Below are 20,632 nucleotides of genomic sequence, written 5' to 3'. Positions count from 1 at the left end.
TAAAAAAAAAGAGGAAATACTATATGAGCATTTAAGTGTACAAAAAGTTCAAAAAAGGAGTATTTTTTCTTTCTTAATAGGATTGAATGAGAAATATGAATGCCAATCAGGAGAACAGAACAGGTTTTAAAAAAAAAATTCTGTGGAATTATAGTTTAATTTGTAAGCATTTATTTGACACACTGTAAAATTACTATTTTTAATTTGGCTTTTAGTGAAATTTATCTCTATTTAATGTAATTCATCTGAGAAGTTGTCAAACAAGTTATGATGACAAATAAATATTGAACATTGCAATCTTCTTAAAAAAAAAAAAAAAACCAATTGCCTCAGCTTAAAATGTTTAAAGAAGAAACAGTTCTCCTTCTGCTTAGTTAGCAAAATCGTACCTTTTGTCAAGAGTTTTAAAAAATTGTCTGAAAACAGTAAAGAAAGATACATGTATTTATTAAATTTTATTTCTACAGAAACAATATATGCAAATAAAGAAAGAACAAAAGAATCAATAAATTGGATTTTAAGTATTCCAGTAACCAAGTTTGAGTGCATGCTCAAAAGTGTGAATTACTTTTTTTACATAAGAGTAGCAATAATACACGAATATGTAAAAGCGGTTTAAGAATACACAGACTCTGTGCCAATTGTGTTATCAAATGGTATAGAAAAAGAACATTCGACGTTTTACAATCTAACTCTCGTGTTCCCTTTAGATTACCTCAGTGTAGCTCGAGATCAATGTGGAAAATCCAATAGAATTCAATGTACGGGGGATTTTTATACATGTATAATGATTTCAGCAATGAATAACATGTATATTGCATATTAATATTTTATATTCATAGGTTATTGATAAAATTCTGCTGAACTTACAATCCTAATTTGATTGGGGCCTAGCATCGTGCATAACAAATATTTCAGAGAGTTTAGAAAATTCTTTTATCAATTGTTGTTCAGATTATTTGGTAAAAAATTATTCAAGCAAGTCAAACGAGGTTTCAAAAGTTTCTCCGGTTTCCTTGACTGTCGACGACACCTTGATTTCTGTCATACCGAAAGTATAATGTTCTTCTGCTTCCCATTTGCCCTGGATGTATTCAGGTACAGAAACGTTCAGCTTGCCAACAAGTTGAAAGTTGTCTTTAATCACTGCAGGACCGTTTTCCTCTGTGCAATATAAGCGCAAAACGTAACCTTTCTGATCATCATAAAGTGGAACTGCCGTATGAGTTAATGTTTTCCCAGATGAAGGTACTTTTGTATCTCTGGCGATTAGCTGGTCGAAGGCATCGTTACATCTTTCAATGCCTTTTTTATCGATATATCGTTTTTCTTCCGGATGCTTTGTTGAATCAAAAATGGCATGTACTGCAGGACCATAGGAATACCGTAAAATTCTTGACGATATCGCCATAGGATCATGTCCAAATAGTACTGCACCCTTGATAACAGCCAAGCTACACTCATTGGGTATAACAATATTTTTGTTCGAAAACTCTTTTTTGAATGTTTCTTGTAACAAACTACACTCGCCATAACCACCAACAATGAGAATATGTTCTATATTTGTGACAGTTTGTAAAATTTCCATAACATGTTTTTTAGTTTGACTTAATGAGTCTTCGAAAAAACTCATCATCATTCGAGCAGAAATTTTCACCTTGTCTTTCACAATTTTTACTTGATCTTTTAAATAGGATGCCTGAATAGCTTTCATTTTATCTTGGTCAGAGCAGTTTTGGTTTAGTATAGCTGGCAATTTTGTAACAAAAGACATCTGAAAATCTGGATTGATTGAGCGCTTTTTGTTTTCAAATTCTTTGAGAATTGTAAAATATTCTCCCATATCATGAAATTTGAGCTTTTCAAGTGCTTTTTGTCAAAAAATTGTATCGTATATTTTCAGGTATTTTTCATCAACGTAAATCCCTCCATACGGCCCTCCACTCGCGCGATAAAGTTCTGTCAATGACCCATCGTCGTCAACTTGATGAACACTAAAGTCAGCTGTGCCACCTGAAAGATATTACCATGATACACAAATGTATACAGGATATTTATAGATTTTGTAGTTCGATAGCTGTTTTAGCCAATTACTTGGATGAAATAGTGAATATTCGCGAGGCTTGCCGAGGCAATATTCATCGTTATAATTCATCGATGGATAAATCAAATATCAAATCACACAATGATTTTTTTCATACTATTTTCGTTTTTAACAAAACTTTTAAATAAACCCCGTGAAATTATGAATGAAATATTCAATGATGCAATTAATTGATGACATCTTACTGTTGATGTTTAATTTAAAACAAAATAAAAGAACTTATTAAATGAAAGGAATAGTGATTTCTACTCTGAAATCATGATTTGTATGGTGACAATGCGCTAGACTAGGCCTCCTTGTAATATATTTGTGATTTTACTACAATTAAATTTCATTTTATCGAGAAACGCTTTCCACTGTATTCATGAATTGATCGTGATGACGTAATCTTTTGATGTTATTTTCATCAGGTTAAGTCAACATTTATTCATATAAGTATTTCCCCATATCCAAATTAAAATAAATGCATTTTCCCAATTGGGTGCGTTATCCATATTCTTTTATTTGTCTTGAATATAATTTCTGTCAAACTGATAATTTTGTTTATTTTGTTACCTTGAATAAGTCAACCTTTCTAAAACATCCGTAAAAGGCATATCTTTGCAGGTTAATTTTCATACAACACGTTTCAGAGCACATTCCTCTAAAACCTTAACAGTTAAAATGGAAAATTAAGAACCGTGGTTGCATATTTAATTTAGTTAATGCCTAATTTAATCACATCAAATTTATGTTCAAACTAATGAAAATCAAAAATATTTATTTGCCAAGAGATATTTGAAATCACCATTGCAAAAAATTAACGTTGAATCTGTCAATATCTTTCACAAAAGAAATCTAAAAATATCTTCATCTTTTATAATTCTCATAATCTTACGGTTTAAATGCCATTTTCCTTTAAAACTATTAAGAATAATACATAACGTGCACAAAAACACATTCTTGATTATGTTTGACCAGAGAATTTAAACAAAACAGTCTTTTGAAGACGTATACCCCCATTTTTTTTCTATTGTTCTTCGCAAAATTATGAAAAAGTAAAAAAAATTTGGATAACAAAGGGTTAAAATAAAAAAAAAATATTTATATATCTCAAGTTAGTTTGCGTAATAGAAAATTAAAAGCTTTAGGTCTATTAAGGCACCTGAGCCGAAGTCTCAAGTGAGCTTTTCTGATCAAAATTTGTCCGTCGTCGTTGTCGTTGTAAATTTTTCGCATTTTCATCTTCTTCTCAAGAACCACTGGGACAATTTCAACCAAACTAACCACAAAGCATTATTGGGTAAAGGGAAATCAAGTTTGTTCATATGTAGTGAAGAAAATTGTGAATTAATGAAAAAAATGTCATTTTTAAACAGACTTCTTCTAAAAAATCACTGGGCCAGGAAAAATGAAACTCGTGTAGAATCATTCTCAGGTAGTGAAGATTTATATTTGTTGAATTCATGACCCCTGGGAATAGGGTGGGGCCATGATAAATGATCAATGTTTTGCATAGGAATATATAGGACAAACTTTAAAAATCTTCTTCTCAAGAACCATTGGGACAGAAAAGATGAAACTCATGTTGAGTCCTCCAGGTAGTGTAAATCTAAATTTGTTCAAATCATAACCCCCGGGCGTAAGATGAGACCACAAGTGACGATCAAAGTTTTACATAGGAAAATATAGGAAAAAATCTTTTGAAAACTTCTTCCCAAGAAGAATTGGGACAGGAAAGACAAAACTCATGTTTAATCATCGTCAGTTGGTGAACATTCTAGTTTGTTCAAATCATGATCCTCCGGGGTAGGACGGGGCCACAATGGCCAATCAAAGTTTTACATAGGAATAAAAAGGACATATCTTTAAATAAAAATCTTCTTCTTAAGAACCATAGGAACAGTAAAAATGATACTCGCATTGAATCAATCTCATGTAGTGTACATTCAAGTTTGTTGATATCATGACCCCCAGGGATAGGGTGGGGCAAAAATAGCCAATCAAATTTTTACATAGGAATATTTAGGGAAAAATCTTTAAAAATCATCCTCTCAAGATCCATAGGGACAGGAGAGATGAAACTCATGTTGAAACATCCCCAGATAGTGTTCATTCAAGATTGTTCACATCATGCCCCCCCCCCCCCCCGGGTAGGGTGGAGCCATAATATCCGACCCTCAGTGAAACAATTCTGATCTGATTTGTGCTTTTTCTTAGCCGGTGTGCTAAGGTGAGCGATGTGGCCCCTGGGCATCTTCTTTTCAAATTGCTGTAGAAAACAAAATTTTTGCGGCACTTTATTTTCGCGAAATAGTCATTCATGTAACTATTAAGGAGCATAACAAAAAAAATTTCACGATTTGTGGTTATTGTTGTAAAATCATTGTAAATAGTACTTATATATATGCAAGAAAGATATTTCACGATCACGCTGTCTCGCTTAGTTACGCATAAATAAAGTTCTCGTGAATAAAAAAGTGATTTACTACATAACAAACCATAAAACATGCGTGTTTGACTATTTTCAGCAAAATGTTAAAATATGAGCACAGTCCACGATCTTCATAAACAGATATTTCATTATGTAAATATTTGCATATTTTGGATCAGAAGTTGTGCTCTATATGAAATATTGAAAAAAATGCAAGTATAATGTTAAATATTGTAGCATACCTCCAATATCTGCCACTAAATATCTGGTGCCAGGAACACTTATTGTTTTTCCCGTTCCATGTTTAAGATTTTCTAGAGGGACTCGTTGACAGTAGACTGAGGCTGCTTCTGGCTCCAAAGCTAGCACTAAGCTATCATTTCTTATACCGGCCTGTATAATCATTATGGTTAAATATTTACAATAGAAGTGTATTATATTTACTTAAATGGCAAAAACACAGGCACCTGAGGAATCGATGGTGTTTAACCTCCAAACTACTGAAAAGTTTTAAGAGGCACAAATGTTTATCAATAATACGATTTCCAGTTCTATCATTCTTATATTTCGATATCTGATATCATTTTCGATTTTTGTTTAGATTAAGAGACTGACTTTATACGGTATATAAGAATAATTAATGAATTACATACATAACTGTGTTTACTAAAAATTATCAGACGCTGGGGGTTGGGGTGGGGAGTTGTTAAACCATTTTTGCATCAGGTGCCCGTATTAAAAAACGGTATAAGTATGTTTCTGCCCTCCAAGAAATTACTACAAAATTCTGCGAGTACAATGTTCTTGTATTTCTTTTTGTCTGTAAAACATACTTTTTAGAACTTAAATATAGTGGATAATTTGTTTATTTTGTTCGGGTATAAATAGATATCAAATGTTTGAATAACATAATATAAACCTACTTCAACAGCTGCAGTTCTCATAAACTCTTTTGAACGATCATTCCAAATGGAAGGAATCGTCAAGACAAATTTGATATCCGTTTGTCTGGTTTCTACTCCTCTGTCTCGCATCGTTTTAAGACAATGATCTTTAAGGTATTTAATAGACAAAGAAAATATTTTCATGGCTGATAACGATTTGCCAGAAACATCTTTAATGCATAAATCTTTTTTCACATTCTGAAAAAAAAAAACATTTATCAAAATAAGACAGATACATATGTACGCCACTATACATGTAGTTGCAGAGAATAAGTAAGCGATATAAATAACCATGCATTATTTTCAATAAAATTTGGATTCTAGAATCATTAATAAATAGCATGTACAGAATGGATCTCGTTGATTGAAATGATGCTCGATTCAAGTCAAATAGGGATCGAATAAGAGCAAATATGATTTCATCTTTTCAATTGCTGAAATCCATAATGTTTTTTTTAATAAAATTCATGCAATTTTAATTTAAAAATCTTAAAATCTTTAATATTTTCAATGTTTCAGCCATGAAATGATTGATATACTCCTCAGCTGAACCCACTGCAGGGTTTCCTGGTCCTACAATGCAATAGGTACATGTCTGAACGATCAATATCAATCAATTAAAAAATCGTCGATTGCAATTGGTTATTGTGAAAAAAAACCAAAACAAATATTAATTTTAACCTAATATTTTGTTAAGGACAGATGATACAAACAAAAAACGGATGCCTGGATTGGTATATATTTTTTGGCCTTATTCCATTGCAAATGATGCAAATAATAAATTTCTAGAAAAATAAAGAAAATGTAAACTTTCTGTGATGGTCAAAAGTCTGCCCATCTGAAACCATCCTTATTAATCTATACAAATATTTTTCACTTCAAATTCCATTTTTGTGCAAATTTGAATGAAAACTTAAAAACTACGCGGTTAAAGTTATTCATTTTACTTATTTAAACATGACACAAATTGTTATTTTCAAATTCTTTGACAAAAGTTTGTTTGTATCATCTGTCCTTAAAAAAGAAATCTTTACATTAATATTGATAATTCAGAGTTTTCACATATCCAATCTTAATTTGATGTATCTATAGCTCTCCAGATTGAGATCGTAGGCAATGGCATAGTCATTTTGTGTTTGAAGTGTTTAATTCCTGCAAGAAACCAATGTCGTTTCCATGTCCTTCATTATTTCTTTAATTTCAATTATATATTCCCACTTCAAATAAGAATTGGAGTGTACACAATCTTACCCTAGACTTTGTATGTCTATGTGTCCGTTCGTAAGGTTTTCTAAGCAACAACTCATTGCAAGAAGCTTATTTTAGCACTTTTCTGAGGCGTACTATATGAGTAATTTATATAACTTTTATTTATGATGTAATTACATAATAAACTGCTTGTTTTCTTAATAATTGATTCAAGCAAAAATGTTTACATTATAATTCAATAGAATAATCCAGTAATGAACAAATACCTCAATTGTCAAGCTCCGCCTAATGAACTGAACTACGCCGTTTATATGCACACGTGTACATTGTTGATTGAGTTTAAAGGAGATAAAATAGTAATCGCATAATGAAAAAAAAATCATGTTTTTTTAAATAACAACATAGATGGAATAAACTCTGTTTAGATAATGCTTCAAGAGTGATTAATCATACAATAAAGAATTCGAAACATGGTGAAACATACCACAATCTTGCACGATCTTGTAAGATAATAGCATTTGCTGCATACATACTAGATGAATTTTCATGTTTTATTATCTGAACTGATACATGTATGCATTGTAAAACGGCGTACATGTAGTTTGGATTATATGAAGTCTTGTATTACACACCTGGTTTATATTTATAAAATTTTAAAACAATTAATGATAATTTCTTCTTTTTAAAACATGTTCAATCACCTTAAAATGAAGATCCATTTTAAATCTCTGGAAAAAGAAGTACTCGAGGTGCTCATCTTCAGTGGCCAGTGAAGCGTACAATTCTTCGGCCTTGAATCCAAATGCATTGAAAGTCTGGTCTGGATTTAACAGTAAACATGTAGGAGTCTTCATTGAAGACATTCCTCCTTGTCCAGAATACCATATTCCTGGGGAATAAAATGTTAATGGATCGCCACTCATCGAAAACGCGTAACCACTGTATGTTGTCCCAAAATCTATAGCAGCCACTATCCAAGCGTCGCCACCCGTATTCAACGCCATTACTTTTACTTGTCAACCTTTGCCGTACAGAAAATGTTTAGCAGTGCAATAGTATGCTTTTTTATCAGTATATGAATCCTTTTCTTAAAGGTAGATCATTCCCCTTATCGGGAATTTAAATTTTTTCGTTGACGTTCACTGTTACTTTTTGATATAAACAGTATCGATTTTAATTTAAATGCACACAATTCTATATCTTTGCGGAGTAAACATTGACAAAAAGATATGCCTAAAATAGGTTTTGAAGTTTGCTAGTAAACCGTAATATTTTAGTTTAATTAGAAAAAAAATAAATCCCAAATAATATTCATTTATTTAAAAAAAAATACTGAACTTTCTATTCATCATCACATAGTTCATTCATTTCATGGTAAGAAAAACTTTCAATTTTTGAAAAGTAATGAACTCTTTATACTTCAAACTATTTTTGTAGAAGGAAATTAAATCAATGTTTGAAAAAATTGTATCAAATTTAGAACAAAGGGATATTTCAATTAAAAGGCGTGTCCAATGACATCATATAAAGCAGAATTATTTCATTAGAAAACTTTGATTGTCCTTTTATTCTTAAATTGGTTAAAACTAGACACATACTATTAACATAAAGTTTGATTGTTTCTAAATCTTTTTTTCTCATAGTTTTAAATTGTTGGGAAGAAAGGGATCATAATCCCGCGCTTTATAAACTTGGATACAGTAGCCGTATGCATACTAACATAAAATTAAAAAGAACAAGGGTGCATTTGATAACCATTCGGCGGAAATCCGATAGTTCTTACTTTCAAAGTAAAAAAAATATATATAGAACTGAAAAATTAATCTTAGCATTCTTATGATGTATTATGTTGCTATGAAACAGGAAAGGAACTATTTTTCCTATATAGTATGTTTGATTTTCTTATGAATAACTTGAAAAATTGCTAGTTAGTTGTATCATTTGGTACAAAAATTATATTCGGGTTGATACCTGTGTGTACATGTATCTCAACGATTTTAAAGAGATTTTCAAGTGAAATTGTATTGTAAGAAACATGTAAAAAATAATGGAGAAAGACCATGGGGCTATAAAAATTAAGTTTTTGTTCCTAAAACAAAAGCCAATGTGTAATTACGTTGCTTCTTTTTGTCGTTTTAAATTCCTGTAGCGATAATAACTCATTGGTAAGCTGCATCAAGAAGTTTTTATTCGATTCTCTCAAAGCATTTAATTTTTTTTTATACGAATTAAACAATAAAGTTTCTATCGGTCTTTTTACATTACATTTACTAAATTATAGAAAGTTTAAACAAGAAAAGCTTTGGTTCATTAGTAAGCGACGAATTGGAATCATTATATATATATATATATATATATATATATATATATATATATATATATATATATATATATATATATATATATATATATATATATATATATATATAAAGCACAATTTACAACAACTCTTAAACTAATATAACTGCCCTAAGTGAAGAAATATTAATATAGAAAGCACAAAGAAATTCACTTTTACATGGATACCCACTTCCGCCCCAGCCCGGGGTTGAACTCTCGACCTACGGAATCTGTCTCTATATATATATATATATACACGAGGGTTGTCCGTAAAGTTCGTGGACAACATTGATAATTACTGACAAACATTGATAAAATATATGAAACTATTATTTTCACTAAATTCATGTTTCATTTTTTTTGATACGCAAGTTTTCAACAAAAACAAAGCACAAATAGTCATATTTTTATCAAATACAAAAAAGACCCACACTCATTCCCGGAGCACTAAAACGAAAATCCTTGACGTTACCTGACGTCAAAAGCTTAATACGAGTACATGTAACTTTTTTTTCAATATAGTCACTGTTTAACTCAATACATTTCTTATGTTGCTTAATCCAGTCATAAAAATGTGCACAAAATATCTAGGTTTCATACGTAAAATAATATTTAACAATGCCTGTCTCATTACTTGCAATCATCCTACCTCTGTCCGCGTAAAAACGACAATATTTAAGGAAATACGACAAAGTCACGTTACGAAATTAACTTTTTACAGCACCGCAATCTCGGAATGATGGTTTTCCTTCACGCATGTCATCCTTTTGAGTATTCCTTCCGTTTGAAAAATTTTTTTTCAACTAAATACTTATGAACTGCTTTCTTTACCATATTTTCCCGACTGTTTACAGCATTTAGGAGGTCTCTGTTGGTTTTTTTCCGATGTCTACGCAGAATTTTATCACTGCTCACTGCTCCGCCTATTCCGAAAACGTCCCTTTTTCGAACAAAACCGATCTTGTCTTAATATATTCTAACCTAGATTTCTCAGCAAATTCTGAACTCTGAACATTCAAATTTTGCAGGTTTGTAGTTATAACTTTTGTCAACCTCGTAATGTAAAAGCAATCCGAATATCTACAGAATTTTACAAAATACAAATGAAATTTATAAAGTGATATATAACTTTTTAATTAAAATTTTGCTGTGCTCCGGGTCACCATCCCAAGTCTGATAATGAAGCCATTATTATGATTATCAATTTGAAATTGAATATTATTTTACATTTTGTAATTGATATTTAATAAAGGATTGTAAATATGTTTATAATAAATATCAATGACACCATCTTTCTTTAAATTTGAGCATGTCCACGAACTTTTCGGACAACCCTCGTATATATATATATATTTATATATATATATTTTTGCAAAGCTACTGCTCAAGACATTATTTCATATATCATACCCTATTATCCTGATAGGTGTTTTTACTTAATAAGTGAAGTGTTACCATGTTATTGTGTCTCATATGTTATCTATTAACATACTGTAAATGGACTACATATTATTTAAATGTGAACTCTATTTCAATGTTAATATTAAAAAAAAATCCGGGTCTGTTTACTTATGGTAGCAGAAAAAATACTTAACATATTACACTATTAATGTTTCGTATACATAATTGCTGCAGATCGAATGCCTAGAAAGTACGTATATCTGAAAATAATGTTTACTGTCAAACCTTGATTATTGATTCTATTAATGAAGTGCTGCTATTTTAATCAGTATATTACATTATTTTCAGTGCTGTAAAATAAAAAAAAGCTACCATCTATAAGAGGTATATTTCAATTTACATTTTTGCAGGAGTTATTTCTCTTCAATACATTTTTATTTGAGAGAAAAATCTATTATGAAAAAGTTGCATCTAAAACAAGATCGACTCCTGTAAAAATATATTGTGTGATAAAACAAAGAAATGTTTCATTTTAGCAATATAAAGAAACTAACTATAATATCGTTTTATGTAAACTTTATAAGTAATTTATAAGCAAACGAAGATAGAATTAAATGCTTTTAACAAAGTTCCGATTTGTTTGAATTGTCTTCACTCGAAAAGAAGATGCCTTCCAAACAAGATGACCCTATAGAATACTTAAATTCAGGCCGAACAAGATCAGCAATAAGGAGCTGTATGAAAGAACACACACAATCGCATCTCTGACCAGATTAAAGAGAAACGATGGAAGTAGATTGGTCAAGTCATGAAAATGAAATCCTCAGATAAACCAAGGGTAAGCACGAGAGTGTCTCCACCAGGAAAGAAAAACAGAGCGTGACCGAAGGAAACATGGCGACGACAATCGGTAGAAAAAGAAATAAAAGATCGAAAATGGACTTAAAGCATGGTGCAGTCGATGTCCATAGACAGACAGTGATTGAGAACATCAGTGCAGGCCTTATGTTCTCAAAGCACCACTAGAAATAAGTAAGTAAGTATACAACGCCCGTTCTTCTTTTACATGTTGATTTCCGAATATTTCTTTACATAAATGCATTCAACTTCACAGGATTTTTAGGATGTAAATGTTTTGCATTTTTGATTTCCATCACCGCCTGCATATAAAAAAAGAAAGCATTGATGGCAATGCGTTGCTTAACGTCAATATTGTGGCGTACTGACAGCCAGTATACCATTACATGATTTTTTTTTCATGTTAATACAATTATGATGATGAATAATCCAGTATAAGTAGAGGGTAATGTTCTCATTCTTGTTGTTAATAGAATTTATAACTAAAATTCATATTTGTAAAACTTACACATTCTTGAAGTGAACATTGAGGGTGAATAACATTTCAAAATGTAGGATTTAAACCAAGAAATATACTTAAAATAACAAACAACGACGATATTGTATTGAAGCCTGTCAACTAGGCACATTGTATTTCTTTCTAATTCTTTATCAAATTCGATTTAGTAAAAGCTAATTTGGTTTGCTTATCATCTTTCACATTCTAAAAGACAATGTTATATACATATAAAACACTATAAATTCTGATAAAGTATTAAGGACAGATGATACGAGTACAAACAAAAAAGGATCCTTGGATTGGTATATATTTTTGACCTAATTTCATTGCAATTGATACAAATAATAAATTTCTAGAATATGATATAAATATTGCATGTAGTTGAGAGTAACATTGAAAATTTTCACCCCAAGAAAACCATTGTCAACCGAGGCGCAGCCGAGGTTGACAATGGTTTTCGAGGGGTGAAAATTTTCAATGTTACACTCAACTACATGCAGTATTTATTATATTATACTGAATGTTTTATACAAAAACATATTACAGTGAACCGTGCGCGCATAAATCCGCGCAGTCGCTATTTTTTTTTTTTTTTTAGAATACCACAAGCAATGTTGACTGTTGCTACGCAGGAGGGCGTGGCTTCATTATTCAGCGGGTAGTAGTGTTTTTTATCAAATGTTTCTCGACGAATCAGATTCAAGTAATTTACATGAAAGTTTAATATAAAGAAATTGTAAACCTTCTGTGATGTTCAAATTCTACCCCTCTGAAACCATCCTTATTATTCTTCAAATTCCATTTTTGTGGAACTTTGAATAAAATTTATAAATCTACGAGGTAAAACCTATTCGTTTCATTCATTACAACATGACCCAAATTGTTTATTTTCAAGGTAATTGACAAAAGTTTTTTTGTGTCATCTGTCCTTAATTCATATTTCTGTATTCTATCTATCTAGTATGATATTCAACAAAACGATGCCAAGGAGACTTTTGTATTAGATGTTGAAAATCTAGACACTTCGAGTTTAATAAAACTTTGAAAGTACTGTATACAGGGAAATTTTCGCCCCCGTTTTATTTTCGCCCCTTTCGCCCTCTTCCTGATTGGGCGAATTTAAAACGGTGCGAATTCAAATTACACAGCATAATTTCTTAAACAAAACTAAGACTGGGCGAATTAAAAACGGAACAAAATAGTTCGCAAGTGCAAAAGGGCGAAAATAACACGGGGCGAAAATAACCCTGTATACAGTATGAGAAAATATGTAGAAATGAAATTATGTGGAGATAACGAAAGTATTAAAGTAGACAAAAGTCCATTACATTACAAAATAGGATAAGGACAAATATGGACCACTAAATGCAGAGTGTAAATCAAAAAAGGATTGCAAGAATGAAATATTTATGAATAAAATTGTACTGAGTATAATATTAATTTTACAGAATTGACTATTAGAATAAGATTTATTATCTCCCGAAACTCATAGAGGCTCTTTTGTAGAGAAGATTCAGTTTAAGAAACCGATTATTAGAGTCGGAATTATTATTTCCAGAAACTCATAGCGGCTTAATTAGAGAGTCTCTGCAAGGCAAAAGTCGTGAACACAAACTCTATGATGGTACACCCCAGAAGTGAAAATTGAAAATTCACATTATCTTCAATGTCTCATTCGAGCACCTGTCACAGTCGTATTTCTCCTTTGCATGGAGTTCATCATTGCATTTTTCCTACAAAAAGGAATATTTTAAACCTGTTCAACAAGATAACTTTTAGTTGAAAGGGACTAGCTTTGGCATTACGAACCGTATCTTCTACTTAGTCCCACAAATGTTCAATGAGAAAAAGATGGCCTTTTTGGAGACCAATCTAGTGGATCAATATGATTGTTTGCCAGAGAGTCTTGATAAACATCACCTACGATGGGTCGGCGGTAAACACGACGAAAAAAGTAGGCAAACGGCACGGGCATGTGCCAGTGAGGGGAATCCCAACGTAAAGTTGACCAGCTCAAGATCCAAATCACGCAATCGATTTCTTTCAGTTTTATGGTGAATGTAATGATTATGAAAACCTACTCTATTGATAACAGTTTTGTGGTAATAAAGTGGCGATTAAATGGGTGGCGGGACTAGCAACCCGATTTTTACAAGGCGTAAACGTCATAATCACGGATGATTGAAAACCACCCAATACCCTCTCTGACGACGGTTAAGACGTTCTATGGGGGAAAATGTACGAACGACTGCAAATTAAGCCGTTGTTGCTTTTGTGTTGACTTAGGCAATGTAAAAATCAGACTCCATGAAACTTCCGCCAATTGTTACAAGATTGCAAGAAATGCATTTCGTCTAAAAATCAATGTGTATAACTCAAGTGCATGAAATGGTACAAAAAGATCGTTGAAAAACATATATTAAAAGAACATAAATGAGTTCTTCCATGCCTCACATCTGTTCTTTTAGGGCAGAGCCTGATATAGATACAGAATCAGCAGAAATTTTTTTATATTGTGTGCTTTAGTCCCAGAGATGTGAAGGAATACATTTTGGCAATTCGTAAGGTAGCCCTGAATTCTACTGCATGAAAATAATGTTTTGGGGCACCTTTGTGCATTAATCCTCTATTGGCTTAACCAAGAATTCTACCAGAATTTTATGTCATGAAAAGTGATATAAGGTTGAAAATCCGGTACTGCATGTAAGCAGTTAGCATAATTGATAATTAAGGCATGAGCAAAAAATATATACAGCAGTAATATTATACAAATATGGAATGGGGTTGAGGGCAACATTGAATATTAATAGCCCCCAATGGACGAAATATTGCCTGTTGTGGAGCTGAGAACATTATTTTCAAGGGGTGATGCTTCCATAGTCAATGTTGCCTGTAAACACAGTCAATATACATGTAACTGTTTTGTTATTAAATGAAATTTAGTACAGAATTATTTTTTTTTTATTGTAAAGAAGCATCATGGCAAAACAAGATGAAACAAAATGGTAGGTTTACTTTTATAAAAAGGTCTACTTATTCCTAACTGTATTTATTGTAGTTTATTGTTCATTGTTGTTACATTGCAATTACAGCAAAACTTGTTTAGTACAAACACGGATATTGCGAATTTAGGGATATAGCAAAGTCATCTTGGATCCAAAGCTATATAAATTTAATGTTTTATTATTTGGTTATAACGTATTACGGATATAGCGAAGTAATTTTACAGGTCCCAGTGACTTCGTTATATCCGAGTTTTGCTGTATATGCATATATAAAGTTTGGAAGACAGGGTTTAGTGTTCATGATGGGCTGCTCCAACACATTTTTCAGGTACTGATCATCCAATGGCATTCATTGGTCTATTGAGTTCAAAAATTCCAGAAGTATTTTCCATTGTCACTAGTACTGTTTTTAGGTAGCACTGAATGATTCTCATTGACACATATAATAAATCTTATGTATTCTTGCTATTCCTATTATCCAAATGTTGGTCAATTTTCGCACATAAGATATCTCCAAATCTCGCCATTTATTTAATTAAATTAAACTGTAACATTGTGTATTTGACTTAAACAATGAGCCTATTGTGACACCACTTTGTTTTTGGGAGTCACTTTTTATTAATCTTCCAATTAAATGATTATAACAGAAAAAGTTGGAAAATTCTTCATGCATTATTCATACATGTATTTAATAAAAAAATGTTGATAGTTGATTTTTTTCAGGTAGGCTAATATTTCAATTATAGGCTGTTTGTCTATAATAAGTTTTATTAAATGATCAGGAATTTTGGTGCTCTCTGATTGGTCTAGACGCCTTTTCCTGAGATGTACCTCAGAGTGAGTTCACCTCGTATGACGTTCTGGGGGGGGGGGGGTATTCAGGTTTTTCCTCTTGACTAACCATAGATTTGCTAACAGTTTTTCCACCAATGAGATTGCGTGTTTCAAAGCATGTGTCGGTGTGAATGTAAACATGTCAGACGCCAGTACCAAGGAGATTTAACGTTTTTGAAAGTAAATGGTTGAATATTGATTGTTTAATAATATCGTTTTCCATTTTTAACTACTAGTTTTTAATTAGGTAAGTTGTGACAATCATATTATGGGTGTTTTTATTTAATGGAGACAAGATTGAAAGTGTCAAAAGTGTTGTAAAATTCCTGATCATTTAATAAAATGGTTATTGACTTTTGAATTCGGTCTACTCGTGACTATACAGACTTGGTCATGTATTGGTTAACCTCGGCCTTCGGCCTCGGTCAACCAATACTTGACCAGGTCTATATAGTCATGAGTAGACCTCATCAAAAGTCAATAATTGTACGAGGGGTGATCTAAAAGTTCGCAAACTAATTCTCTATCTACCTAACTACAGTTCTGACAAGAATGAAATTTGTCACAAATCTAGCCCTAGACATGTGCTTTTTGCAGTATGAGTCATGTTGGAAATGTGCGTCATTATGATGATGTCATAATGTTAAAATGACGTCAATATAGAGGCGAATGTGACAAAAATGGATGAGTCAATCGTACGTGAACAAAGAACTATAATAAAATTTTATGTAAACTAGGTAAATCATTCACGGAAATATACAAACATAAATTTTATGGGTTATGTGGGCTTTCAAAAAGTACAATAAGTAAGTGGATGAAACGTTTTATTGAGGGAAGGGAGACAGTGAAAGATGATGATAGATCTGGGTGCCCGCTGAAGTAAGTACCTAGATAAACGTGTCTGGGGTTGAACAATATGTAATGAAAGATCGAAGAGTTACGATTTGGGAAATAGCTAATGATCTTAGCATGTCTTATGGAACAGTTCAAGAGATTTTAATGAGTAATCTTTAGATGCGGCGAGTTTGTGCGAGGTGGGTCCCTCGCCTCCTTCTGCCAGAGCAAATGAGGTTGAGAGTGAATGCGTGCCGGTTCTATGTTAGTAGATATGAAAAAGAACAAAATTATTTCATGAATAGAATCATCACATGTGATGAAACTTGGGTACATTTCTATGAGCCAGAAAGTAAACAACAAAGTTCAATTTGGAAGCATCCTTCCTCGCCATCACCAATAAAGGCACACATAACCAAGTCAGCAGGGAAGATAATGATCATAGTTTTCTGTGACATCAACGGTATAATTCTCAATCACATGAGTCGCCCGCGTGGCGAGTGGTTATAGCGTCTGCTCTAGAGTCGCGAAGTCAGGAGTCAATCCATACGTCGCGGATTCAAATCCCACTGCGGGACGTGTAGACCGGTCCTTCGGATGAGACCGTATAAACCGGGGCCCCGTGTCGCAGTAGGTGCTTGCACGAAAAAGATCCCTCACTGCTCAAAGACCCTGAGTGCCCAGCGTAGGACAAAATTTGTAGCCCTCCACCGGCAAGTGGTGGCGTCTCCATATGAGTGAAAAATTCTCGAGAGGGATGTTAAACAATATGCAATCAATCAATCAATCTAAATAACATGATACCACCCAAAACTTCAGTTACTGGGGACTACTTTGCACGGGTTATCAAATCAGGTTTGATGAGAGCAGTTAAGAGAAAAGCCCAGATCTGATGAGATCTGGATTCATTTTGCACCATGATAACGCACCTAGCCATAAAAGTCGGGTTGTGATGGATACCTTGGAAACACTGGGTATAGAAAACCCACTTCATCCCCGCCCCTACAACCCAGATTTGGCAATTTGTGACTTCTGGCTATTTTCAGTTTTGAAAGATAACCTACTGGGAGAAAAATATGAGTCCTGGGAATATCTTGGTACTGCTGTGAACAAGGTGCTAAGGGTCATGTCACGTGATGGCTTCGATCACGTGCTTCGCGCATGGGTAGACCGATTGGAAAAGTTCATAAAGTTAGAGGAGCCTACTATGAAAAAGCATAAACTCAAGATCTCACTTTGAAAAATATTTTAAAAGTTATTCAATTAGTTTGCGAACTTTTTGATCACCCCTCGTATAATATACATGTAGTGAGTGAGGAAATGTTGCTAAATATAACAAAAAAAATTCATTTATATTTGCATTTTAGGTGAGAAAGAAATGCCCTTTCACAAATGAAGAGACAGGACAATCGCCACAGAAATTCAGAAGAACAGAAGATTCTCCACAAAGATTCCAGAGCTGCCATTTACCTCATGGGTTACTTGCACAACATGTTGGTGACCTTTTGACCTACCTAGACAAATCAATGTGTAAAGAGGCAATATTGGAATGACCGTGGAAAAAACTATGGTATGCTCAAAAACTTCTTTTGAATGTTAACCAAAACTGTGTGATTACAAGTACATAATTAAGATAAACATACTGTAATAAATAATTTATTTACTTAGAGCCATTTACATTTAAGCATGTAATAAATCAAATGAATAATATGTAAATACAGTAGAGTCCCTTTGAGCATTGTAAATTCATTTGTTTATTGTGTAGTGTTCACAGGAATTTTGACTTATCAACATGATGAAGTTAATTTCTTTGGAACCAATGGTCTAGGGTACTGATTACAGAAGTTTTACTGTAAAGATTTAAATCAACTCATTATTTTTTTTTCTTCCCATACCATTGTATCATTCTGATATTTATAGAAAAGATTTTACACTTGTTCAGTATGACTTATGAAATGATGATTATATTTGCGGCAAAGATTTTGAGCTTGGGCAAGCTTTTCTTAAACCAATCAATGACCATTATAATACAAGTGTTTAGTTCACTCTAATTAGGCCAAGTTTGAAAAAGTCTTTGATTGCAGCTGCATACCTTAAACTTTTAGACTGGGTAGGTTGGTAGGTAGGTGGGTAGACATTCTACTTTTTAATACTTTTCATAGGCCTCCTAAACATAAATGAGCTTCACTCTTGTTATAAACCACTGACTGATAAAAACAAAAGTCAAAAATTGAAAATGAAACAGTTTGAATATCTTGAAAAAAAAAATATTACATGGCTTAAAAAAGTTTGGGTCAGGCGCATTTTCAATGGGTTGGTAGGCAACTGCAAACAACCACATTTTTATTTTAGGCCTTACATGTATAAGAAATTCTGCTATTTTTATTTCTTTGTGTTTAAATCATGAGTGCAAAGGAAAGATTAGACCATGATAGGAAAACACTTTTTTAAAACCAAATTACTTTAGTTAGGAATACACTCAAAGAAAATCTTTGAAAATCCTCTGAAGAGATCAAGGACCATATCACTCTAGTGAGCAATCTGGCCTATTAATCTTTTTTTAAAAATATAATGCTAGACCTGTGATTACTGTTTGCTTAAAACCAGGATCAGATTATTCTTGTTAGAAAATATTTCTTTTTCATTGATCTTTTTTGAATTTTTTTTTTACTGATTTTTACCCGAAAATTTAAAAATAAAACCATACAATAAACGATTCTCTTGTTTAAATAAAATCAAGAGACAAAGTTATTTGGTGTCTTAATTTTCATATAACACAAAAAATTATGAAAATCAAATTTATTTCGACACTTTCTGTTCTCATTTTCACATTTTTTGATATTTTAAACTTTATTTGACGTGTTTGTTGAACTACAATCTTCAAGTGGTATATTTGTTGATCCATAAATGGATTTTAATGCATAGGAGATTCTGTAAATTTATAATGTTACGCATCCTCTGATTTTCAGATTACTACTTCAGTAATTGCAGATGGACTGGATGGCTGAATAACTTTGATGATCCAGTGGCGTATTTTGTCCCTGAAGATTATGTTTTGCGTGGAGTCAACAGCGTCCATAACAACCATTATGAGTACGTACTTTCATAGCAAAGAACATACATTTTAACTAAGAAAAAAATTATATACTGATCTATACTGATACATAATACAATTATTAAAGCTAATTTGCAAGTAAATTTAATTTACTTAAAATTAAAGTTTTATGCAAAAAGTCTATTCATTATGAAAATTAGATGATTAATGGGCATAAAATCATATTTTTTTGGTATTAGCAATGTTTGGATAATAATGTTATAAACATTCTGTATAAAATTTTATCTGTATGAACATGTAATAAATACAGATCACTACATGTATATTTATTTTATTCACTTTATCTTTTATAAATGATATGATTTAAGATTTCCTTATTATAATTTCATTGTAAGATTTTAGTGTAGTTAATTTCAAGAACATTAATATATTTATTTTCTCAAAATAAGCAGTATTTGCAAGTTTATTTACACAACACTTATCTTATTATTTCTTTTAGTTCTCGTTTTTAAGTGATGTTGATTTTAAATATGAATGTAATTTTTATTTCAGGGATCGTCGATTTCGATTTGAAGTATGTCAGCTTCTAACAAGATAAATCAAAGATTTTAAATGTATTTTTGAATAAAATGATTCTTGTGTGAACAAGCCAGAAACGACGATTTTTTAATGCCCGGTACTTACATTTTTTCCGCATTTATTATTCAGAACATTTGAACACCTCGTATGTCATTTTTGTGTTTTTCAAGTATCATTAATGTAAGTATTGGAACTTTTCAACTTCAGGGAAAAGACAAAATAGTTTCAACTACATGTGTTTTCTGTATGATAAATAAACCATCTGTCTATGATGTAGATGGTACGATACAGAAATATGATTCTTCATAATTCTTGAACTATCAGGATTTTTTAGCACCAAAATCATACTTCCTTGTGAAAAATGGTTCGATATTTTCATGGTTGCCAATCTAATTGTAATTTAATCTAATAAAAAAATCTAGAGAAAAAATATAGATATTCCTATGATATAATTTACGTATATAAATTGAATTTTTAGAAAAATGCGTTTAAATGAAAATGAAGAATGAATGAATTTACTTATCAATAAATAGAGTTACGCACAATGGGTAAAATAA

The 20,632-nt window shown here is 32.0% G+C and overlaps 2 protein-coding genes across 2 annotated transcripts; both read right to left on the bottom strand.

Annotated features, from left to right (window-relative positions):
- Positions 1–876: 876 nt before the first annotated feature.
- Positions 877–7,689, bottom strand: LOC134280959 (heat shock 70 kDa protein 12B-like). The gene is made up of 4 exons (XM_062763406.1): positions 7,372–7,689; positions 5,441–5,659; positions 4,760–4,910; positions 877–2,013 (listed from the first exon to the last, which is right to left on the bottom strand). The coding sequence occupies exons 1-4, from the start codon at positions 7,672–7,674 to the stop codon at positions 1,877–1,879; spliced, it is 810 nt and encodes a 269-aa protein (XP_062619390.1). The 5' UTR covers positions 7,675–7,689; the 3' UTR covers positions 877–1,876.
- LOC134280960 (heat shock 70 kDa protein 12A-like) lies at positions 971–1,843 on the bottom strand. The gene has a single exon (XM_062763407.1). It carries the CDS (start codon positions 1,841–1,843, stop codon positions 971–973), a length of 873 nt encoding a protein of 290 aa, XP_062619391.1.
- Positions 7,690–20,632: the final 12,943 nt, after the last annotated feature.

This window comes from Saccostrea cucullata, unplaced genomic scaffold (assembly GCF_032062105.1).
Source record: "Saccostrea cucullata isolate Sc308-1 unplaced genomic scaffold, CSIRO_AGI_Scuc_v1 ctg5378, whole genome shotgun sequence".
NCBI classification, from domain to species: Eukaryota; Metazoa; Mollusca; class Bivalvia; order Ostreida; family Ostreidae; genus Saccostrea; species Saccostrea cuccullata.
The sequence above is the reverse complement of the archived record's forward strand: the minus strand, read 5'-3'. Positions and strand labels throughout refer to the sequence as shown.

Bases quoted from the DNA above. Each gene is read 5' to 3' on its own strand.
- LOC134280960 (XM_062763407.1), bottom strand. From the start codon at position 1,843: ATGGGAGAATATTTTACAATTCTCAAAGAATTTGAAAACAAAAAGCGC.
- LOC134280959 (XM_062763406.1), bottom strand. From the start codon at position 7,674: ATGGCGTTGAATACGGGTGGCGACGCTTGGATAGTGGCTGCTATAGAT. The intron at 4,911-5,440 runs GTAGGTTTATAT...ATGATTATACAG, and splicing joins TGAGAACTGCAGCTGTTGAA to GCCGGTATAAGAAATGATAG. The intron at 2,014-4,759 runs GTATGCTACAAT...AATATCTTTCAG, and splicing joins TTTAGTGGCAGATATTGGAG to GTGGCACAGCTGACTTTAGT.